The sequence below is a fragment of the Falco punctatus genome (assembly GCF_963210335.1).
Source record: "Falco punctatus genome assembly, chromosome: 9".
NCBI classification, from domain to species: domain Eukaryota; kingdom Metazoa; phylum Chordata; class Aves; order Falconiformes; family Falconidae; genus Falco; species Falco punctatus.
In genome coordinates this window covers 15,511,709-15,536,892 of record NC_137589.1, presented here as the reverse complement: position 1 = coordinate 15,536,892, position 25,184 = coordinate 15,511,709, and the positions used below count along the sequence as shown (strand labels likewise).

Genomic DNA, 25,184 nt, shown 5'->3' with positions numbered 1-25,184 from the left:
GTACTGTGTGCCTCAAATGTCTGCTATGATTCTGGCCTATAAATAATCCTTAATATAAAGGCATGTAATGAGCAACCTTTATTGCCAAAGTGTTATGTGCAGAGTTAACTGTGCTTGCACACCTCATTAAGCAAGAGCGATGCAACCTCTAAGCAGGGCAGACATTAAGTGCAAGTCATGCTTCCTCTTCTGGTCTGAGGTAGAAAAATCCTGCTTAGCTTCAGATAGTTTTTGCTGACTTTCTGCGATTCACTTATGTTTGTTTGTATTAAAAAAACTTGACAAAAATAAAGATGTAGTTAGTTTGTGTCTCGTCTCTTCCCTGCCCGCCCCCCCATTTGTCAGGTGGTGTAACTATAGTGTGTGGGTTTTTTTCCTGGATTGTTTATTCACTGCATGTGGAAAAAATAGTGAGTATTCATTATAGGCATAAACGCAACCCCAGCTCCAAATTGGAGCCCTGGCTATCTGACATGGATTTGCACTTTTTACGTGCTGTATGGAAGCTAGTCAAATTTTACCACACCCATATTAAAGTAGCACTGTGTTTTATGCATCTTAAAGAAACCGCGGTGATATACTGGATATAATAGATACGTGTGCCTTCAGGTTAATATCTTTCAAAGTCTCCTGCTTCCTGCCAACAGTACGCTCTTTGAGTACTTTAAATATGAAACTGGTGTTGAATTAGTTGTTCAGTCTGAAAAAATTCAGCTGGAATTAATGTTAGTGATTGGGCAATATGTAGCACACTTTTGCGATGGAAATGGAGTCTGTTATTAGGCAGCTTGATATGTCTGGAAATATGACTAGTGATCTATGATAGTTTCCTGATATAACCCTACCCATCAGTGAGGGAAGAGCCCTGGATGCTGAAGAATTTTATAGTGCCGCTGCAGGCAGTATGTTAGGACTCGGAGTGCTAACCAGTTAGTTGAGCACTGTGACCATACTAACCTTGACTTTAATTGATAAACAAGACCTAAGATTTAATGTTTTGGCTTTTTGCTTTTTACTTACCTAGTTTTGCAGGGTTCCCTTCCAAGAAGAGATTTCCAGAGATGCTGAGACTCATGTATTATCTGAGAGCCTTTCCTTCAGCTGTCTGGCACGCTTCATTCAAAACAGCCCATAGGTTCAAATGATTTTTGGAAGGTGACAAGAGAGTTACACGTGATTATCTGTGCCTCATTTGCTTGAAAAGTAGGTCATCGGCACTGGCAAGGTGGTAGAGGTAGGTAGGTACACAGTTCTGCCATGTGGAGTTAAATTCTGCATCCTCTTGAGTTTTATAGTCCCTGATAAACAGATCTGGAACAGAAGGAATGAGATGGGTAAATATTTACTCTTTCTTATAGAAGAAAAATTTACTGTTTATTGCATAAATTATTTGGTTACTGTGGAGTCAATAATGAATAGAGCATTTATCTTCTTACTTGCAGATCTTAAGAAAATGTATTGTAGTTACCAAAACACAAGAGAAATGGAACTGCTAAGTTTTATTAGATTTAAAGTCTATTCTGTGCCTTGCTCCGTTGATGATCTTCGTGTTTAGCTGTAAAAAAGGGATCATATTCCTTTAATAGCTGTTAGTTTGTCTGCATCATGCTGATACTGGATTCCTGCATCATGTACTGACATTGTTCAGTGTGCTGAGTAAGGGCTACTTACTAAGATCAATTGATTGAGGTGTTTGCATAGCATTAAACTGACACTGAGGTATTTTTTTATTGGAAAGATGTTTCACTTAAGGCCTTCCAAGAGGGCCTTTCTTATATATAGATGGTGAATGTATTGGGCCAAGCATGATACTGGTCAGATTAAAAATGCCAAAATGATAAATGATACAGAAATTGGTCAGGTACATCAAAGGAAGTGGCAAAAGCTGCTTTCTCCTATGAAATAGAACCCCTCAGATTCAAAGGACTTACTTCCATGATGTTTTGCTGTGGACTCAATGATGCTGAAGAGCCAAGTTCAAGACTTGTTCATCTTACAACAAATAGTCTTTAGAGATGTGTCAGTATGCTCTGTTTCCCAAAATCCATTTTGCTTTTTACTTTTCTTTTAAAAAATATATTTGTGCTTTTAAATTATGGGTTTTGAACAATTGAAACAGTTCTCAGAGGCTGATACACACATACTTACCTTATACTGTGCTATGTCATGTAATTATTTTGTTGCAGGAATTAAATCATAGGCTCTTAGAAGGATTTGAGTTGGAAGGGACCTTTAAAGATCATATAGTTTAACTCTGCTGCCACGACATAGTGATTTCAAGTTTCTCTGAATATAGCTGGTCTGTTTCTGGTATGTTGTTGCTTTCATGGCTCTGTGTGGAAGGCTTGGGTCCTTTCTTTTATGTTCTCATTTAAGGCCTTACATCTTCCGCAATAGCTTCTTATGTTATTTTTCTTTAGTGTATCCGTAGTGTTTTACAACAATGCTGTTGGTCAGCTTCAGCTGTCTTTGTTCGATATGGGGAGTATTTGCTTACTTGTGTTTTTCTCATTAGTGTTAAATAATCACATCAGTCCAAATATCACTTCATGTTGCCAGAACCTCAAGGCCAAGATTTCTGAAATGAGCAACTTGCTGAAATTCTTGGCCAGAGCTATAGGAAGAGAATAAGACATGAGTGGTATGAATGCATATCTCTAAACTTCTCTGCCTGCAGATGTTCAAGACTTCATTTAATGAGGAGTGGGGGCCTTGTGCATGTGTGTTAAGGAAGAGTGAAGACATGACAAATTTTTTGGCTCTGGGGGTCTCACTGCTGTGCTTTCTTCCCTTTGGATCGCCTGTGTCAAGTGCAGCTTTTGTGCTGTGTTTGCTGCGGTCTTGTGAGCTATCATAAGGTGAGAGGTGGGAGAACCACATGCCTAGAGTGTGAGATTTAACACTCTGGTACCTCCAGTCTTCTTACTTAGCATGTAACAAGGACTGTTGTGCAATGCTCAGTCCTTGAATGCATATGTTTGGAGTCTTCAGGGGAGCATCCCTGCACCTGTTCTTTGCCAAGCCCCAGTGCCACTGCAGAGAGATTAAGTACAGTGAGTTTTCCAGTTTAAAGTTTCCATAGTTTAAAGTTTTGTTTTCTGCCAGTGGAATTGCTTGCCTAAGGCATCCAACAGTGCATTGTTGTGGGTGCTGTGTTGTAAAACCACTCGGGGAACCTGTGGAAATGCTTTTTTTTGTAACAGAGATCAGCTCATTGTCTCTACAGTGCAGGCTCACATGTAACTGTGAGCACAACACGCCACAGTCTGCCGCAGCACATGGGTGGGAAGGAGCTTGGAGCAATTCCTTTGTAAGCTGCCTTTGTGGTCATGACCCTGTGTGGTGAGACTGCAGCAAACATTGTTCCCAGCAGCCTTTGGCTCCAAGCTTAATCTTACTTGGTCATGGTTAAACTTGCAAAAACATTTTCTTTTAGTTCAAATTAATGGTTTTCCCCCCCAGTTTTTCTCATTGCAGGCTGAAAGTCATCCAGCTAAACTCTCTTTCCTCCTTTCCTGGTGTCATAGCTCATGTTGGAAAATAAACAGGTTTTCAGTGATTAACAGCAATGACGAGGAGATGTTGCTGAGTAACAAGCTGAATACCTACCCCCCTGTTTGGTAAATGGCTAGTGTTCCAACCAGCCCTGTATTTACAGATGATACCTAAATTGTGTGGGGGTTTTGTGGTTATAACTTTAAAATTTGATATATGAAATGCATATCAAGGTGTATTAAGTCATGCTGTTTTCTCTTGGAATCAAATTATTTTGCTGTTAATTAAAATGTCCCTGGGTTAGAGTGGCTGTCTCCCTGCTTTGCATTACTTAAGGGACCATCTTTGCAAATCAGGATAACTGAAATCATCTGCTATGTCTTTAATTACAATAAATACTGTGTATGAGGTTATGCAGGCGTTCATAAAAATGCTTTAATTGATTAATATTTGCTTCTTGGAGAAATAAACCTGGGATCAGCCAAACTGAAAGAAAATTCTCCCTAGTTGTTATTTCCTGATTACTTTTAAATATGTGTTCAGTAATTGCCAGTCCATCAGCTGAGTTGCATCGGTTAACTGTTGTTGTAGTGCCTTAGCAGAAAATTCAGGTGCCCTTAACCATGTATGAAAATACCTGCAGCACAGGCCAAAGATTTTTTGAGTCAGTCTGCACTCCAGCACAATTGCAATGTCAGAAATACTAAGTTCTAGAGCTGTAACCCACTTTGAAGGTGAGAATGTGGTGCTTAGGAGATGCAAACAGGATTTTTCTGATCTTTCTCCTTTAGAATGAACCAAGTGAAGTGAAGCAACCACCAGCAAAGGGAAGAAAGTCTGCATGGAAAGAGGAATAAATTTTCTTTTACAGACAAGTTTTCAGCCCAAAGTGCTATTCCCACAACTTGTTTCTTTGTGCAAATTGCATCAAGCAGCAGATTGAGTATTTGCCTTTCTGGCAAGGATGATAAGACTCTGGGGGGAAGGGGTGACAGTTTTTCTTCCAGTGATGTATTTATTTCTGTGTTTTTTCCAGTAAGCAGTGCTGTATAGACTGGCATATATGAACTCAAGTAAGGAACAGTCGTCAGACCATCTAGTTGCAGAACAGCGCTTATGCCTACGCTTGATTTTTACTGGACAGACCTTTTACTGTGTACAACTATACCTCCAGCTATTTCGGATATCTTTTTCCTCTTAAATGTACTCTATGTGTCAAAAGTTTGGGATTTGCTTTCACTCAGTTAATTCCCTGGCTAGAGAGTTCAGTTATCAGCCTTATTCATGTGTGGTTTGAACTTCATGATATGGACTGAAATGGGTTTTAAATAAGTTGTAAGGCCTGAAAAGGAGCTTTACTTGCTTCATTACAATAGTTTTCAGCCTACAGCCATTTTTGCTGATGTTCTGCTCTTTAGCAGCAACAGCAAGATTGTACCTTTAGATACTGAAGCAATACTGAACTTTGAATGCTGACTTGTTTTCCCTGGAACAGCATCAAGAAAATTAGGAGGTTTAGGTGCCAGGTGGAGATTAGAGGAAGAAAATGAAATTCAAAACAGGAAGCAGAGAGAGGCAGGCTCCAACTCAACCTTCATGGCATTTCATTCCAAGAGGAGAAGGGTATTGACAGTTACTGACCTGTCACTTGCCAGTTACTTTCAGGTCTGTAAAACTGCCAAGGAAGCATGCAGCTTTCTGCATGTTTTTCTAAAGCCTTTAAAAGGAAAATGATGCTTGAGAGTTTAATAGGCTGGGGGGGGGGGGGGGGGGGGGGCAAGGCAAGCAAGCTGTCTGAACATGTGCCTTCCACTGCTTCATTGGGCAGTTCTCCACATGCCTGTAATTCAGCTGCCTGAAAATAGGCTCTGCTGAGCCACCGCAGGACACCAACACATCCCTTGCCAGAGATGGGTGCAGATAGAGTGAAGCAACTCCGAGCTTGCCAGGTGGGTTAATGTAGTGCTGCGTCTACAGCAACATAGAGCCTTGCCATGACTCAGGAGATATTTGCTCAGGCACAGCACCAGAGTAATGTGTGCCTGGCTGATGGGGAAGGGGGCAGTTCTCTTGCACCTGCCTGGCACTGGCCAAGGAGACATACCTGATTTTGCCCCTGGGTGTCCACATCCTGAGGAGTCTACCTGATCAGCTGTAAACAGAAATGGAAGTTAGGGGACACTGCTGGCAGCTGACAAGAGCTTGCTTGGCAGGAGGGATTGTGGCCTGTGTACTCTCCATAAGCACGGTGAAAAGCAATGCATGTAGCAGCAGGGGAGAGCTGCTTTCTTGTCAGGACAGCAACTCTTCCTTTCTGATAATTTAGTTTGGTTAGCAGACATAGTTGGCAGTGAAAATATTGTGAATGAGGGATATGTGGCAACCATCCTATAAGTCTGTACTATGGCTTTTAACAGCTAAGATTTAAGAAAATGTATGTTGATACAGTAGCAATTAGAACAGAAATACCAATTTTTTTCATGCCTCATTTCTTGCCAATGATTACCTAACGCTAGATGTATTTTTTCCCTCATCTGTACTTCTGTCTTGTAGCTGTAGCTTATATGTCCATTTTTAACTTTTGTTTGAGACTCACTGTAGTTTCTCTGCTAGCTCCATATACTTCAGTAAGTTCTGAAAAATTGTGCATTTTATTTTTTTCAGTTTAAAGTGGCTTGTGATGAATTGGAATGAAATATACAAATGCTGTGTGTCTACGGTGGCAGTGAAAACTTGCTTCAAAAGCCAGTAAAACAGGTTCATCTGATGGAAACTCATCCGCATGTATCTGGCCCTGACTGTTTTTTGTGATAATTCAGGGATGCTTTTATGGGGTAAGCATGCAAGGGTTATCAAGCCTGAGATGGTGCAGCTGGTGCACTGTAGTGCATTTAGAAAATAATCATGCTGTTCCCAAAAGATAGAGAAAGGAAAAAATACATTCCTGAATGCGACAGTTGTGAGCATTTTAAGTCAAGGAGTAAACAATACGATTTTTCTGTTTTCCTTCTGTTCAGAAAAATCACTAGTGCTTTATAGCATTTCTAGTCCTACTGGCTGAAGCTGTCAGTTCTGGAGTTTAAGAGGTCAGCACACACTCTATTGGCGTGAATTTGTGGGCTTGTCGTGGTGTTTTATCCTATTTTTAAGGAGTTGTATAAATCACAAAGTCAGAGCAGTAGTGTTCCTCCATATGCCAGTGAGCTCCCCACCCAAAACAAACTGCATTTTGAAACAGTTCTGAACAGTGCTTTGGAGTCCTGTATCCCCTGCTACAACATCAGCGTCTTATGCTCTTACCTCACAGTGCTGCCTTCTCCTCCCTCAGCAAGCTTTTTACCCAACGCTGTGGGCTTTTTACCCCAGACTCCAGTGCTGTGATGGGCAAGAGACGCTGTGGGTCTCCCAGTTGGGGCTGACAGGAGCACATGTGCTGATTTGCCCATTGGCAAGCTGCAAAAAGCAACGCCATTAGCTGTGAGGTCCTGAGGGATGCTATCCTGTGGCCTTCTCCTCTACCAGTCTGGCATTGATTTTGATATATGGAAAGCAAAGGTTTTTAAAGCAGCTAAAATGACCTGGAGGTTGATTATATGAACTTTTAATGTCCAATATTCTGGTTGCAACACAGTCAGTTCATAATCTTCCTCTATCAACAGCATAAATTAGCAACTCCAGCAAAGCAATCACAGAAGGTCTGGAGTGTTTATTACAGATGAGACAAATTTAGTGATGTTTTCATGAGCTGATTGATTTGTATTTATGGTGTTCTCTGACCTTCTGACACACTGGAATGTCTTTTCTTCTCTGCAGTTATCTGCTTGAAAAAACAAGAAAAAAGATCTAAGCGCTCTAAATACATCAAGGCATCAACACAATTAAAATCAAGGCATCACAAATCCTGTTTTAGGATAACATTAGGTATCAAAAGACAAGCAGTGTGACTGAAACACAGCACTTATGGTGCATAATGTTTTAAACGAAAAACATACAGTATTGATTTTTTAATCAGCACTGTATGCCCATATGTCCTTGAAGAGTTGCTTTTGAAGCTGTCACTGGATAATGAGGATCATCTCATGGAGGGGCTGGCTTGCAGTTGCAATTGGATTGAATTTCTTTGCTTCAGGTCAAGCTTTATGTGTTTGTTTATGAACCCCACAGTTCTACTCTGATCCTGAGCATCCAGTGCTCAAAGGCTGCAGCTGGGATCAGCGGGGCTGCTTTCCCCAGTGTTTACTTCTAATGCGGAGCCATGGCAGACTCTCCAGCTGGATCTGGGCCACAGCAGGGAAAGCAGCATGGCAGGACTGCCCACGCCGCATCCCCATGGCAGCCCCCCCCCCCCCCCCCCCCCGGCCCCGTGGGCATGCCCTCGGCTGCTTGGCTCTTGCCCTCCCAGAAGGGCTTGCTTTCCTGTTTGGCTGGATGCTTGCAGACTCCCCAAGACAGATCACTAGGTTAGCAGAACAGGCTGCTTGCAGCTTTGAAGGAAAACTGAAATGAACCATGAAGCCTCGGTTAATTATTTTTCTTGCTGGTATTGTTTTTTCTTGCTGCTGACAGTGGATTTACCTCTGCCCCCTCTCACAGGGATCCTGTTGTTCCTAATGCTTCTGGAAAAAAAATACCCAACTTGTTTTCTAAGGAAGAAAACTAAACCTTTCTGTTTTCGTTTCATGTTTATTCTTTATCTTTTTGAGACATCAGCAACGCTCAAAAGCAGCTCTTTCAGTAGCTGGGGGCCATGTCCCTGGTGAGGAGAGCACAAAGGCAAGCCCATGGCCTCCAGTGAGGAGAGCACAAAAGCAACTCTGTCACTGCCCCAGCTCCCCACACCGCCCAGGCCAGGGCCCTGCCTTTCCTTACAGGCCTTGCCCTGGGTGGCAGGATGCGGGGAGACCAGAAGTTTTGGTTTTAATTTAGACGTGGCCCTTGAAATCAGGGTGGCTGCTCAAAAAGTGCTGTGCATCCTATTCATAAAGTCCTGCCAGGGACTGACTTTGATCCAGAGGTGGTGAAGGAAGGGTTTGAAGTGCAGCTACAGAGTATGAGCAGTTATATGTTTAATTTGTGCTGCCTGCAGCCTTCTGCTCTTTGTGTGACAGCAGTGCAAGGAAAAATGCCCCTCTGGACTGTGTTACTTCGTGCATAAGGGAAATCCTGCCCAGAGCACGGAGCTCCTTGCCGTGTCTGAAGCGAGGTTTGCGGGACCACCTCTCCTGCGAGCCTCGTGTGCCCTCTAGTTGTTGCAAGCTTTCTGGGGAAATGGAACGTCTCTTTTCCATAAGCCTTGCTGAACTTTGCAGGCAGCTCTTGAAAACAAGTAACTGCAGTTAGAGGAGCAGCAGAGACCAAGAGGCTGCTTGCAGTCGCTGCTGACTGGTTTGCCCTGCGATGATCCGATAGAAAAAAAATTGTGCTTGCTGCTCAGGCGGAGCATTTATTGCTTTAAAAGTTGTTTGCCTAGAGTTTGCATGTTGAGCTGAAGCAGGGGAGAGTGACTTGTCAGCAAGATGATTCCCATGACATCTGGTAAGATGGAAGGTGGAAATGTGCTGTGGGGCAGGGAGCAAAAAAGTTAGAGAGTTAATGATTTTTTATTTTATAATTTTTGGACTCTTTTGCACAAGGTTTTTTGTAAGATGCTTCTCTGTAAAGAGCAAATTGCTGCCAGCCCACAGGCACGGTTAGCTGGGGAGCTGGTGGCTCTAAGCACCTTGGTTTTTCACCTGTTCCAAAGGGATCCAGCAAAGGTGGGGGAGCTGCTCCTGCTCCAGCCGCCTTGCAAACACAGCGATAATGCATGTGAGGGCATGGAGGGTAGGAAATGCACTGGGTATGGTGGTTGGAGGGCAGTGGTGGGGCAGAGGATTTGAATGCAGCAGGGAGCAAATGCCGTATGTCAAAATGCCTCCCGTGTCCTCCCAGATATGAGCACTGGACACCATGCTGCTGTGACAGAGGGCAGTCACACCATTGGTTATGGGAGGACCAACACATTTTCTTTTCTTTTTTTAGCAGTCTCTGTGAAGTGGCTAATGTTGTAGTGTGGCAGTGCTGGAGGGGTCAGGACAGGGACGGGCCCCCTCAAGCAGCCACAGCTGTGGTGATGGGTCCAGCTGGGGCACGTTTGCAGTGATGAGGCCAGGCTGCCCCTGTCTGAGGTGGTGGGGAGGGCTGGTGGGCAGGCTCCAGCAGATAGCCATGATGAGGGGTCCCCTCTCTTGCTGTTTTGGGGAGACTGGGCTGCTGGCAAGGTGGCATCTGCCCCCAGTTCAGCCCCCAGGCAGAGCAGGTGAGAGGGCTGTGGGGAGCAGTGGTGTCGAGGAGAGGGCTGAGCTTTGCATGTCACTGGCCAAAATGGGCTTGGGGAGAGCCATCCGTGCTGTGGGAATGGCCCATGCACCATGGAGAAAGGGACTGAATGCCCATTGGGCTGGCTAAATCAGCCAGCCACTTCTGGTGCCCAGCAGGGTAAATACATAATTTTCTGAGGACTGGAAAGCACAGACCTAGAGCCAGCAGTGAGTAATTTGTGTCCAGACATGAACCCTACTTGCTGGGGGATTTAGCCATGTCCTAGCTGCACCTGGGTGGTGGGGGTTGGCATGCCCTAATGTGAAAACAAGGCCAATCACCTCTGTGAGGTCTCTTCTCATGCCAGGTGGGCAGGAAAGCCTCAAATTGTAGGGTGAGAAAGCCTTAACCCGTAGCATTTCCAGACCTCATCGTGGGATTGTGTGGAGAGGTAAGTGGGCTTAAATTCTGCACTATTTTTTAAGCAGTCTTCCCTCTGCCTTAGCAGAGGGAATTGTCTCTGCCATCTGTGGTGAACTGGTACTCCGGCATGCTGACAGACTAACTCCTGCTTTTATAGCACACCACCAAAGGGGTCTAACTCAGTGTGTGTATTTTTTGCTTTTTTATCTTTGCTTTCTGTGTTTTGTTTTTGTTTCATATGTATGTATACCAAATTTATATTAAGACTCTGTCCCAATTAGATTAAACTGCAACATAGCTTGCTTCAGTGTGGCTTATTTCCTAGGAGGGGCTTTGTATCTGACTTTCAATAGATGTTGGGCTTAACAGCATCTACATCTTGCACATTTCAAAGGCTGGATGGATTCTTGCTTGTGTGCTTACCAAAACGATTGTGCAGGTATTATAGAACTGTGTATCTATAGTATTTATACACTGCAGGCCATGTCTAAATACTTTATTTACTACTGCTATATGGCAGAATGGACAGCAGATACTATGAATATCTGCAAACCTGCATTGGAAAAAAACAAAACTCAAAAGTAAATATCAAACCACAACCAGCATGCTTCAGGAAGCCATGCCATTGTGTGTGTTAGGTGCTATGGAAACATCTCGTGATGGCAACACATCCTTCAGCTTGTGCAATGTGCCTGTGCCTCCGGAGGCAAGTGTTGGTTATAAGGAATCCACTTCCACTAGCAGTTAATTTCTACCTTCAACAAAATCTGGAGTGAAACTACTGATTAAGATGATGCCTAGCAATTATGCTATGATAAGTTAATTACAGAGGAACAGCGTAATGGCTGCAGTTGGCTTTGGCTGGACTGCATGGACTTGTGAGGGGAAGAAAGGTGATGGTTTCTCCTGAGCAGCACAGCTGAAATACTGGCACTCTCCTGCAGTAATATGGGAGCAGGCACCTCCCTTTCAATTTGCGTAAGTGAACTTAAACCTGGCTTCTTGAGTCCTTCTTACATCCTTTCTTTGTTCACAGAAGGCTGTGCTTCTTCCCCCAGCCTAACTGCTGCATCTGTAAAGAGGAGGTATTAAGAGTAATATATCATGGATAGTTCAGAGGCTTTTTTAAACACCTCGTGGCTTATATATGAAAATGCTGTAAAATACATTTGGTGCATGCTGATATTGGTTCCTTGTAGATAATTATTAATGCTTTAGCATTAACATCATGATCTAAGCTTGCTTATGTACCAGAGGAGTGAAATGGGGTCTCGGTATTGCGGCGTGTTTGTGTGCCCTTGCCATGGCAGTGTGGCTGGACACGGCTGCCTGCAGCGCCGGCGCGCAGCTGCACAGAAGCTGTGTGCTTGATGAGCTGAAAACCAGCTCTTCTGTAGTACTGCAGCCACAGGCCTACAGGAAAGTCTGTCCTTTTTACTTCTGAAAACATAATAATAAAAATGTTCAAGAGGAACCCAGTTTTAGAATGTGTTGGCTTAGCGCTACCAAAAAAAAAAAAAAAAATCAAAACCCCCCTTTGAAATGAAATGCAGATACTGTTTGAATATTTCTCATGCAGAAGTGGTAAATCTGGGTGTTCCTGGTTTATACTTCTGCTCTCATTGTGTAGTGGACGTGTGTCCTTTCCTTTGTGACTGAAAAAGAGGACAAATTGCAGCACCGTGGGTAATGTCACCTGCTTATAAGGCACAGCAGGGGGGTAGAAGAGGATAAGGGAGTGAGGGCTCCTCATGGCCAGGCAGCATTTCCCCATTTCTTACCTATGTTCCCCTGAGGCACCAGGTGCAGGGCTGAGGGGCTCAGCGGGCCTGGCCATGGAACCAGCCGGAACCGGCCAGAACCGGCCGCGCCCACCCGGGCAGCCCTGCCCCTCCTCACAGCCAGCCCTCGGCCCCGCGGCCGCCCCCGCCTTAGCCCGTGTAGTGTTGGGCCCAGGTGCCGTGCAGCCTCTCTGTCTGACCAAGATGAAAAAGCAGCTCCTGAGTGCAGGTTGTTCACGATTTATGACGTAGGTTTTTGCGTTGGTTATTGGGGTAAGAAATTTGGAATAACTGGGTGAGCAGATGGGAACCCTTTACCAGGCTCATGCCGTGGCTGCTGCTTAAATTCCTCTTCTGGCTTCTCCATGAGTCTTGCACATTTTTATCGCCGTGAGTGAGGTAGACGTGCACAGATTTCCTGGGGTTGAAGGCTGTGTGCCAGCACTTGGTCAGCCTTTTTCCCGACTGTTGGAGATTTTCTTAGGGAAGTGGTTTAGTGACACCTCCTTGTCCTAAACAGAGCATCTGCCTTGGCCCGGGGCTCCATTTTCTCAGAATGTAGGCGTGAGTGGGTTTGATTAGGATTTACTCTACTACAGGTTCTGTCTCAGCTCTGCAGAAAATACATACTGGTGGTATTTTAGGAACATGAAGTAGAAGTAAAATCTGTACTAAGATGCTTTAATGAGAACAATAATTTTACTGAAGACCCTTGGACCTTATAAGCAGAAACCTGCTTTTATTATTCTTAACTTGCCTGGTTTTTTATTCCCCAGAAATCGTTCTCTTCTGTTCAAGTCAGGCACACAACAAATAAAATCTCACCAGTTCTACAGTTCGGCAGAGAAAGCAGCACATTTGGTGTCCCTCTGGAAACCCTCATACCAGATGCAACGCAATGTGGAGTTCCTTTCCTTGTGACACAGATGGTGGAGTACCTAGAAGTATTTGGCAAGTTCATGTTTTCTCTGGTCTCTGAAAATTGTTATTCTTTGTTTAAGCTGTACTTTTCAGCTGTAATTGTTGAAAAGTCTTTTTTTTTCTTTTTTTCTTTTTTTTTTTTTTTTTTACAGTTATTATGCTTTCTTAGAGGAGCTCTTGCTTTTTGAGATTCAGTTCTTGTCGCACGTGGTAATGCAGCTGACCGCTGCTTACTGTTTCGTATTTCTTCTTAAACAGGTCTGGAGCGTGTCGGTTTATTTCGAATCAGTGGCTCAGTAAGTAAAATCAAGGAACTGAAGCAGAAATACAATCAAGGAGAAAAAGTTGACCTTATTAATGATGGAGACGTTGATTCTGTGGCCAGTCTCCTGAAGCTCTTTCTGAAAGAAATGCCAGTGGCTGTTTTTCCAGACAACATTAGTTCTGGCTTGCTAAAAACTTTCCAAGGTACAGAACAGACAGATTTCAAGCTTTTGTTCTTTCTCTGACAATGTTAGATAATGTGTTCGTTACACCTTCCTATAAGCAAGGATTTAAATTTCCTTAACCCAAGGCTGATATTTAATTGCTTTTGATGGACCAGTCTTCTGTGAAGTTGTCTATAGTCTTTTTCTGAATTCATTAAAGCTTTTGGACTCCTCAATATCCTGTGGCAAGGCATTCTGTAATCTAATCCTGTATTCTTTGAGAATGCTTCTGCATCCTTTCTTTTTAAATTGGAAACCTTACTCGTTACTGAGATAACATTTTTATTTCTAATCTAATCACCATCATAATGCTGCTTGTGCCTTTATACAGCCACTGCCTCACTTCTCTCTTTTCCAGGCTGAAGCCTCTCTCTCTATTTAAGTTTCCCTTGTACAGGAGCCTTTTTGTTCCTATTTAGTACTTCTTACTAGTTTTCTTATAGTACTTTTGGACAGCAGTGTGTGGAGCAGCATGAGGCATTCAAATTGCAAAGCCAAGATAAGTACCTACGGCAATACACTGTCTATTTCCCTATTCATGTCTGTAATGACTGAGCTAATGCATTCAGACATCCTGCCCAGTGGTTTTGACTGATAACCAATTCAGGTGTTTGCGTACGAATAAGTGGGTTTTGTGGGTTAGATTACAGGTTTCAAACTTCATTTGCGAGGTGCCAAGTTATGTAGGTGTTTACCAAAAAAAAAAAAGAAGGAAAAAAGGGAAAGGAGTCACTTTTGTGAGCTATGAAAGTCCATACTGAAAGATCTACAGGGCTTTTTTGCAGACTCCTTGTTTTAACTACCCTGAATATTCTTGCTGTTATTATTTGGGTTTTAAATATTTTTTCCCCTCTCAATCTTCTTTTCTATATCTCACATTAATACATTGAGTGCCATGGGTCTTTGCCTTTATGAAATGTATTTTTTAGGGCTAAAATTGCCCTTTAGGCCATGATCTGCTGTTCACAACGTCAAAACTATGTGGATGCATCCTGGTGATCTATGGCAAATTTGAGCATCAGCTGCCAATTATTGAGCAGTATGTCATCTCAGTTCTAATAACCAGGAGACTTTATTACACTAATTCTGAACTGCTGATCAAATAGAGTTGTTTGTGAATCCATTTTCTGCCTTGTAACTCTTCTTTGAAGAAGGACAACCAAGAAAATGCTAAGTATCCCCAATATAGATATTTAAATGTCTCTTGTGTAACTACAGTTGCATATTTATAGAGCAAAAATGTTTTGAGAGTGAGAGCTACCAATTAGTCAGGAAATGAAGATGATGTTGGGCTGAAAGAGTACAATTTCTTATTCAACTTAATGAGAATCATACAGCATGTGTAAAATCTCTGGGGAGAGTCAAGGCTGACAATTTTGTATCATTTTTAAAGGCAGCTTTAAGGATTCAGGTATATATGACTACTGTCTGTAATTCCTTTAAAAAAGTAGCAAGTGCTAGATGATTCCATCATAGCAGGAAGAATAGCAGAAACTGTATATAAAACTCAACATCTGGAAAATCCATCATACTTAAATATTAATATGTGAAAATAGTTGTCAAAATTTAATCTACTTGCTCTAATATTTTTTAAAATCTTCCCTCTTTCTCAGATCTATAATAATATCTATAGTGAAATTCTGTTATTATTAGGCATATCTATGCCATAATTATTTTTTTTTTCCCCAGAGCACAAAATCCACACAATGAAATGCATAGAGAACCTGAGACAGTTGCTCGGCTGCCTGCCCAAAGCCCATCAAAACCTTCTTCAGTTCCTGTCTGCTTTCCTGTTAAAGGTAGCAACACACAGTGCAGTGAATTTCATGACTCTGGAAAACCTAGCCATTGTGTTTGGACCTGTTCTGTTCAAGTAAGTACTTGCTATTTAGCTACTTTAAATAGATCACACTTTACAATGAGGCTTTCTGTTATAACTGTATGTCCACTAGTAAGTGGAACATTTTGAAAGTTAATTGTTTATATAGTGTATTATGGGCAGGTGTGACAGATTCTGAGCTGGCTGACCACCTTCAGCCTGTTAGGCACTGACTGCACAGGTTCAGCCTCAAGTAAGAAACCATCTGAAGAGAAAAGGCATGAGGGACAGAGAGCTGTTTAATCAGAACTGCTCCTCTTAGTCAAGTTAAGTGCTGGCTGTGGAGGCTGCTTAGTTGTTAGCCTTGATTCCGAAAAGCTAAGGCTGACTTTGACCTTGTAAGAGCATTTGGTATCAGAGAAAGGAATCTCTTTCATCAAGGAAAAGAAGTAACTCATTCTGCCTTTGCCACTAAACTGCAAGCTGACATCTGAGCAGAGGCTAGCTGAGCCTGCAAACTGTGAGTGCTTGGTTGAAGCTAGAGAAGGTATATTTGGGATGATGGTGACTGGGTGCATAACTGGATGCTAAAAGAGAAAAGTGGGAGGGCATGTCATACGAGACAAGGTGGTGAGAAGTTAACAGCCTAGAGTGATCTGTTAATGGAGGATTTTCCACTGAAGCTGGAACAATTTTGTTCTTTAGCCTATCCTTCATGTTGACATTAGGGGATGTAAAATGTTTATACCTGTCTAACAATTTGTCAACCTTTGTTTTAGTGGGTCATAGCCATTCCAGCTTAATGTGAACTATAAACCAATGCTGCTTTGCGAAGCGTATACGTTAACAATTAGTATTTTCTAAGCCATAAAAAAGCATAGTATTTTTTGCGCTTTTTTTGTATGACAAGCCAGGTTAGTTATTAAAAAGATATATTCAGCAAAATTGGTACCAAGCCTATTAGAAATCAGTGACAGGCTTTGTTTTGGGGAGCTGCGATCTTAAACCTTACTCCTGTTGCCATAGGTCTCTATGTTTGTGTCTGTTTACCTGCTCTGTGGGCCTACCATGAGAGGTACCAGCATATAACCTTTGCAGGTTATATAAGTAAAAGGTCCCTTACTTTAGCAAAAGTACAGCTAGGGTGAAGAATCTAACGTCATCTAGTGTGGTAAGAGTTGCACCATTTGCTCCTGTGAGAATAAGCTTCACCACGGAGGATATTCAGTGATGGAACAAAGGAGTTCTGCAACCAAACCCCAAGTTCCTTAAAGTTTGCGTGCTAAAATCATTAAAAGAGCGTAGGCAGATGAAGTTTACTTCCCAGCATCTGGATTAGTTGTGTGGTGATACTTAGAACAAACAGGTAGAAGGCTGGTGCCAAAAGGCTTTCACCGAAAATCTAGCCTCTTGTCCCCACACTGACTCAACAAGGACTGCACAGACTGTCACTCTTCTGTCATCAGGCCCTCTTCACTATCACATGGGTCTTCTGTGCATGCACACACACTTTCCTTTATCTCCTTTCCCAAATTGTCTGAACCTGTGGCCACTGATTTCTGTATCTATGCCTAAGAATCCAGTAGGCCTCCTTATTGATTGGTGAGCTGTCTCAGTTTTTAAGCATCCCACTCTGTTTTGGAAGACAGTCCAGCTACTTCTGAGCATGCCCCTCTTTTTTTAAAGTACAATTGGTACTAAACTAAATGCTTGTGGCAATGACCTTTCTGAGAAGCTCTGAAAATGGTCAGCATTGGGTTTCCCTCCCAGTGACTTGACAAGACAACACCGCTACCATAAATAGAAGTATATCTGCCCTGTGAACATTAGCTTTTTACAGTCATTCTGATCTCACCAGCTCTGGGAGAGAAAGCGGTAAGTATGGAGCTCATTTTTTGTAAAGTGTATGACTAGTGCTGCTCTTGGAGAGTTACCTCCTAGGATTATGAAAAATCTCCTCTTCGGTGGTTGGGCAGAGAGGACAGACTTGCAACTGGCATTTTCTGTCAGCAAGATTGCTGTACCACTTCCTGCTATGACTCAGAGTAAACCATTTGTGTTGTCCTGTATAGCAGCAAAATTCAAGGTAGTTTAATGTGGCAAACCATATCTGCTGACACAGGGAATAAAATCATAAATATCCTTTATGCCTTTCAGAGCAAGGATTCGTGCAATTAGCTAGTATGTTATGAAATATTTGGCAACCAGAATATAGATTCACTGGAAAGTGAGACATGTTGGGTAGTACTTGCTACAGTAGTTCAGTCAGAGCATGAAGGTTATTGAAAAAACAGCTGTAGATCTAATCTGCAGAAATGTAGATACCCCATGCAATTGTTGGAAGTAACCTTCTAGATGTAATATCAGCTCCACTTATGGCACTAATTCATCGCAGGTGTTAAAACTGTTCTGCATGTATTCTGGCAATCTGTGGTTTTGTGCAATTCTTTCTTTCTTCTTTGACATTAAACACATAAACTAAGTTGTTTATAAGCCTTTTTACTTTAAATTTTTGATCTATTCAAGTGTAAATTCTGTCTATGGTTATCATCTGTTGTAGTCTGTTGACACTTCTATTTGTTGAGACCTGTCATTCTTATAGTTTCAGTGAAGTGACTGGGTTGTAATATTCGGTAGTTGGAACACAGAATACATACGGGCCTTGGGGACATATGATTAGAATATAAAACTTGCTGCTTATTATACCTTGCAAGCCTAAACTGCATATACTTCACAATTAGTAACTATTGTAGTTGCGACACAAAAAATATAAGCCTTAGCCCAGATATTATTTTGGAATTCTAGTTAGAAGCTCACAGAAATCTCCTATTATCATTAGTTTGCTACATATAAAATTAATACCGCTGTGTGAAAACCGATTGTTAAATAAGCTATTTTCTATTTTTAATCTGTTGCAGTCCCTTCTTTCATGCTGGTTGTATTGAATATCTGACTAAAATCATCTTCATATTGGAAGGATGCTTCCTGTCCTTGGTCAGGGTGGTAGGACCCAAAGTGGGAATAAGAAAAGACATGTCTCAGAAAAAATGTAACTAAGTAAAATGTTTTGATTTTACTTGAGTCTCCTTTGCAAACCAGCTCCTTCTGATTTCTTCTACTGGCTTTCCTCCCTCATGCTATTTTTTGCCCATGAGACTGAGTTAAGCTATGTTTGCTGCTGTTAAGTTGCTCCACCAGCACCTTTCACATTGCTTTTAGATTTTTGACCCTGGCATCTGTTTCTTATCTTTTGAGACTTCAGTGTTAACATTTGCATGATGCAGCTTTTATGTCCTCACCTCCTTGTAGTTAAGAGGACCAAAACTATAACTGTGGCTCAAGTATCAGGCTGGCTACTCCCTAGCCTTTCCTTGCTAAGCTCCATTCTTCTATCAGCTTCTGCTGTTGATTTCTTTCTGCTTGTCCTCTGAAGTATTTATTTCTGTTGCCATTCATCCATCTTCTTGTGAGATGTTTCATGTCCTCCTTGTGTCTGTAAATGCCAAGGAGAATGCGTTGCTTTGCTTTTGTCAGAGTTTCAACTGATATTACTTAAATTTTGATGGATATTTTGTTACACCACATCTTAGTAAAAAGATTTCTGCTGCTAACCTCAGTAAGTAATTCTTGCATGAGTGCACAAGGATGCTAACAAACCAGCTGTTTGCTTCTGCTCACTTAGACTCATTCTTTCTGTGAATTTGCAGTAAGCCTCTGCCAGCATGGAACCTTGGCAGATCTCCTGAACATGGCTGAGGCAAGGGACCGTATGGATTTTTCTAACTTGTACTTTGTGGAAAAGCAACTTTGAAAGGTTTAGACTCAAGGAAACCAGCAGCTGATTCCTGATGATCAGTTTTTAATTGTTTCTTAATTGTAGAGTGTTCTCCTGTGTTTGATCTGCACTACTACAACAGATTACATGGTGAAGTGCAGAATATACTTCAGCAGCTGTGCTCTTCCTAGGAAAGCGTTTCTGGATTTAGCAGTGATTGAACATGGTTCCCCTATTGTCAGCCTGATAACAGACTTTAATTGAAAGTCATTGTGGAAGGTGGCTGCAGAGGAAACTAAAAATGTATTTTCTATGTTTGGAATACACATCTGTTGCCACCCATGAATGTCTGTGGATGAGCAGACATTGATACTTGTAGTCAGCTGTGGGTTCACATCCCTGAATATAGCTTGGATTTATTAACATGAAGTGAGAACTGGGCACCCAGAACTGTTAGAAAAGGAAAGTGGGACTCAGTAAGTAGTGCAAGAGCTGTTTGTCTTCATGAAGAACATGCGGAGTGCTCCTTGCTATTAAGGAGTGAAGAGCTGATAGAGGTGGATTCAGGAATGTGTGTCTGAGTTATAGAAAGAAGCTGAAAAAGGCAGACAAGGGGCTAAAAGATTGCTTGTATGGCCTATGAGTTGAGTCTGTTAATATTTAGGTAAGCAAGGAATAATCTCTTAGGATTGTTGTATGAGGGAAAGGCTGTTGCTTAGTCAATGAGGTTTTACATGCAGGCTTGCTTCCTGTGGAGAAACTGAGTTTGTCCTAAGAATAGGAATCCAAGGAGGAGAAATGTTGGCCAACGCTACAGGAGTGATGACACAGTATTTTATCTTATAAATCTGTCTACATTGTGCCTGGGTATAACTCTGCTTAAATCATCTTCTTTCAAAATAAGCCCAAACTCAAGTTCTCATAAAACAACAGTAAGTTTACAAAAGAAGAACATGAGTTAAAGCAATTGGAATGGGCCCAGTGTATTTGTACTTTAAAATAACGAATAATGAACATACAGAAGACTGGTGGTGTGTGTATGTCTCCACAGTTTAATTTCTTGTTTAAATATTAATATTGTGCTGGGTGGAATTGACTTGGTGCAGCAAGGCTGGAGAAGCTGGATTAAGGCAACAGCATTTATGTAAATGTCCTCCGGGCTTCCAAATAGTTCATGGGGGGGAATACACAGTTCTTTCATGGAATGAGATTAGAATCCCGTATAAAGAATCCCTCGACCTTAATTAAATGACTCCAACTTAATCTACTTGTGTGGATAGTAATAATTAAAATATTGTTTATTTACAAAATGAGAGAGAGAAAGAAAGAGAAAAAATCAACCTGTTAATAGGAGCATCTGGAAGTTCCACTGCATGATGTGCCTGATGTCTGTGAATTTATAAATTATTACACTGAATCATGATATAATTTATAAAATATTACACTGAAATTTCTTACTTATGTTTTTTTTTCCAGGAAGTCCTGTTAATAAGACATTCTAACCATCAAAGTTTACCTTCATAAACTAAGACAGAACAAAACTACACTCTTACAGCCCCAATGCCAGTGAGTGACAGCAGATTTCTAGGACTTTTTTTTTTTTGTCCTCTTCATCCTTGATTTTATGAACTTCATATCTGAGTTACTGTCAGGTTCTAGCTGTTTTGCTGAGCTGCTTCAAAGATTCACTGTGTTGTGAAACACTGCAGGAAACTGGGGCTCCGTCAGTCTGAGGCTTCCAGTGTTGTGAACCCACCAAATTTAGCTGGTCCCTGTCCCAACAATTGCTTGTTGGGAATGAGGCTGGAACTCTGTTTTATCCAGTTGCCCAACTGGATAAAAGGCTTTGCTGAGTTATCTTGGGTATTGGAGGGTTCCCTGTGTGACTCACCATTAGCCACTGATCTGAGCGCTCCTAAACCTAATCCATCTCCTCTTCCCTTAGGATCCCTGTTAGTCCCTTGGCTTGTGAAGAGCAAAGGCTTTACAATGGCCTCCTGCTGTATTTGCTTCAACACCATGAGATGCTCTTTGTTGACTTGAACCCTTGTTACTCACAGAAACAAGCAAATGGCCTTCAGGTAAGAAAGTTACATTAATCGGTTCAGCAAGTAATAAAAAGTGCTTCGTTTGGTTGGAACCTACAAATGGAAATATATTTACTTATTCATAGTGTAATGAATAACTATAGCTTGTTGCCAGCAATGTAAATATGCATCATATGCCTAAGCTAGAGGGGAAACTGAGTGTTTAAAATTCTGATTTTGAAAAAAATGCAAGTGCAAAAGTAAAAGGTCAAGAATAAAATCCCAAGTTGTTCCACTTTACATATCTTAATGCCAAGATTTGTTAGATCAAAATCACTGGATTTTTCCTTCAGTGAAGCACTTTTAATGTTGTGTGTGTGTTTGGCTATAAATTGGCAATGCAGGAAAGCAAAAACTAGAAAGGTCAAACCTCTCTCTCCTTTCCAGAGCTCACTGTGTATGTTTCAGACTCCCCTTAGGCATATTTTTTTCTAAAACATTGTTAGTACTTGCAATTATTTTTTTTTTGCTTTTTTTTTTTTTTTTGTCAAAAACCTCTCAGTGGAAGAAACATGGTGGTTTATGAAGAGAGTCTATATACGTCTTGTTTTCAGTTTGTGATGTGATGTATCTTCGCTGCTTAACTTGAAATTGATCTTTAGAAAAAGACATGAAGGAAAGGTTTTAGCAAAACCTACAGTTTAATACTGCACCATGCAGTTACCACGCATCCTTGCAGTTCATGACTAGATTGATAGCGGTGTGCCAGATTAAGTGAAGGATTATGAAAGAAATTTGCATTGCATGTAATTGTAGATCATGGTGCTCATGTTTGTGACTCCTTAATTTCCTGGCTTCTTTCTCCAAGTATCGGTGTTAAGGAATACCGGCAGACTTCTAATACAAAGTCAAATTCAGTATTTAGAGCCTATTATATATCCTAAACTGAATATTGAGACTGTAATACTCTTTGGAACCTCTCTTTTAAAATAAATGCTGTATAGCCATAGGAACAGAGAACAGAATACACTGACACAAGGACGTTTCTAAAATATTCCTGCTATGTCAGAGGACGTGCCCCAGAATCTAAAAAGTAGGATTGTTTCACACAAACACAGTGTTGGAGCCCATGCCTCCAGCTCCCCTAGTGTCTGAGGATGTCCCATGTCACTACCACCTTTGAGAATTCCTGCAACCTATACTCAAATGAGCATGCAAGATCAAAATATTAGCTATTCTATTATATCACCTTCTGCTTGCAAGGCTAGAAGAAGCATCGGTAGCTAAAGAAAATTGGAACGGTATTAGAGAAGCCAGGAAACCTGGCTTTCTATTGCAGTGCTTTTGTTTCAGAAGCAACTTCACTCCCTGTAATTCTGCAAAATGTCACGGTCTGTCTGGGATTGTGGTGATGTGGGAAAGAAATCTGCTGAAAAGATCCTTTCAAGTTCTTTAATAAAACCTCAGACAAGGCATAGCCATGAGGCGCTCTCCTGCTCTGAGGTAAGCTTATGAAAGAAATCCCATCTGTGGGTGAGAAGGGAATTCAGTATTCTGTGGTTGATCTTGTTTTTGTAATTCCTGGCAGGAAACCCAGCACATTGGATAGGTACCCTTCATCTTTCATAATATAACAATTACTCAAAGTCCACTAAACTGGAAACATCAAAGTTAGGTTTACAAACTAAACATATTGAAAAGTGCATGTTCTAGTTCCAGCATAGCAAGCAAAAAGTGAAATGGCAATCCTGGCTCAGATCCCTTGTTGCTTCCTGGAAATGAAACTTGCTTTTATTGGCTGTTTCTCATGAAATAACTTAAAGCATTTACACAGATACTTGCGTTTGGACTACTTAATTCCTGTGATTTTGTTGTTGTTGTCAGGGTGCCTTTTTTTTTACCCCACTTCAACATTATATGTTATCCTAATTAATTGAACTTTAACAAATTAAAGCTATACCAATCTGGCAGGCATGCCATACAGCTGACACAGGCTTAACCTTCCGTTGTGTTGTTTGTAGGCTCAGATGGGCAAGACTGACTGTTCCCGAGCAGAGCTCTTAGTATCTTGAAGTGCTGGGAGTCATCCCACTTATTCTACATCTGCAGGCTGATTCAGGCTGACAGACTGGGAGAAGAATTTGCAGGTTTTTGAAAGTCATTGGTCTAATAGTTCAGAACTATTACCCTGGGCTGGATAGTAGACTAATCACAGCCTCCTTTTCCATCTAAAGATAGGTGTTTAAAGGATATATCCAAGGTACTGTGTATTTTAGCTTGTCCTTTTTCCTGGCTATTTTGTGTTGTACTTTTTTCTTCTTCTTAAAATAGAGTTGGAGTGTAAAATCCTGCCAGTTTTCTTTTAGTTTTTTTTATTGGTTTTATTTTTTTTTTAATTTTCCCCTTATGAATCCATTAACATTTAAAGCTGTCCTATAACCTTCTGTGCTAGCTCACAAACTGCACTGGTACTATATCAGTTTTCCTGTTTGGCTGAAATAATTCTTTAAAAAGAGGTTAGACACTGCAGTGTTTGTTTTGACCTGAGGCCTCTCCAGATAACTGTGTTTAACCTGAAGTGTATCACTACATGTGTTGGAGGTGTACAAGATTATCCTAACTTCTATAGTGTAATTAAATTATGAACCAAACCTTGCAAATAGCAATTTGTCATGCTGTTTGCCCTCATAATTTCTGAATCTAATGTTCTAGATAAAAGCTGACCATGGAATTTTTTTCCAAGAGTATTTTTGCATATCTCCCTTGTGTACAAAAGTCAAAAATAAATCCTTTCTTAATTATGCATGCTACCTTTGTCTTGCAAACAAACAGAAGCATGACTTTGTGGGTACGTACAAGCTACTGCATGTATCTGCATTAAAGCACGAGATACATTAGGAAAAAAAGCCTACACTCAGAGGAAATGAGTCTCATTTCTTGATTTTTCTTTGTCCTTTTATGCTTGCTTCACTTTATATCAGCAAGGCTGCAGGGACTACCTATTGATTGGATCATATGTAGCTACTCCCTACAATTATGGAACCCCATTATAAAGGGATCGTAGAGATCCATGGGGCTGGGGAAGTGGACCTGGAGAGTATCCTGGACCTGCAAGCTGACCACAGACACCTTAGTGAATTTCTGAAACTGCAGTGTGGTTTGGAGTTGGTCAGAAGAGTACAACTAAATATTTAATTGAGACTTTATCTACTCAAATTATGGTTTTGTTGGGAAGGCTTTTGTGGTCTGGAGAGTTTTGTCAGTCTCAGGTTTTTAGCCTTTTTTCAAAGAGGAAATGGAGTTTCAGCTTCAAACCTGTTCTGTGAAAAAAATGTGGTGCCTTGCTCTCATCTGAAGTTGCCATACAAAAGAACTGTGGTCTCCCAAATGAATGGTCCTCAGTTTGGAGGACATGAATAATTTAACTGATGTTTTCCTTTGCTAGTCCTATAACAATGCTTGTGGACTGAAAGCTGAAACTTTTCAGAATGAATGAACAACCAACCAAACAGATATTATCTCATGATCTAGTAAACCGAAATTTCCAGATTAAACCCCATTGGCTTGTCAAAATAATTTTTCTTGGATAAGGGAACATAGTTCCAATTCCTATTTGTGGCTTTTAACAATTTTTCCTAAATTTAAACTGGTACAGGTCTTCATTACTTTCATTTAAATTCTTTGTTTAGCAATGAAAACTTTTAGATGGGTTTCGATGTGAGCATAGCAAATCCCGTGTGTACCATGTGAACTACCAGGAGATTTGTCAACGTTTCTGTAGGGATTGCTCTTATATTATAGAAAGACTTCTTCATATTATTTCCTATTCCACAGAAAGACTATTTTCCCTACCTTTGTGAATTTAGCAAAACATGGACTTATTAAACATTAAGTTTGAATTTTGTATTTTCACACTGCCCTGACCAGAAGACTGGATAAAAAAAAATGCCATACATTGAGTATCAAAGTAGGACTGAGATCTCAACAAAAATTGTGGACAATAGATTGTAAGGATGTAAGGTTTTTTTCTTCTAGGTAAGCAGCGCAGAATATTTTGCTGACAGTAGGCATAAGGATTTGATAAAAACTGCTGTAACCTAGCAAGTGTGACTTAACCAAAATGTTGGATGTAGCTGGAGTACTCCTCGTTACTCC

The 25,184-nt window shown here is 41.2% G+C and overlaps 1 protein-coding gene across 1 annotated transcript in view; it reads left to right on the top strand.

Annotated features, from left to right (window-relative positions):
• Nucleotides 1-5,256: 5,256 nt before the first annotated feature.
• FAM13C (family with sequence similarity 13 member C) overlaps nt 5,257-25,184 on the top strand; it is a 135,858-nt gene continuing 115,930 nt past the window's right edge. The window contains exons 1-5 of the mRNA XM_080402722.1: nt 5,257-5,444; nt 12,776-12,950; nt 13,179-13,388; nt 15,098-15,281; nt 20,948-21,083. Of these exons, the coding sequence (XP_080258848.1) occupies nt 5,406-5,444; nt 12,776-12,950; nt 13,179-13,388; nt 15,098-15,281; nt 20,948-21,083 (744 nt within the window). The 5' untranslated portion in view covers nt 5,257-5,405. The remainder of the gene's footprint in view (nt 5,445-12,775; nt 12,951-13,178; nt 13,389-15,097; nt 15,282-20,947; nt 21,084-25,184) is intronic.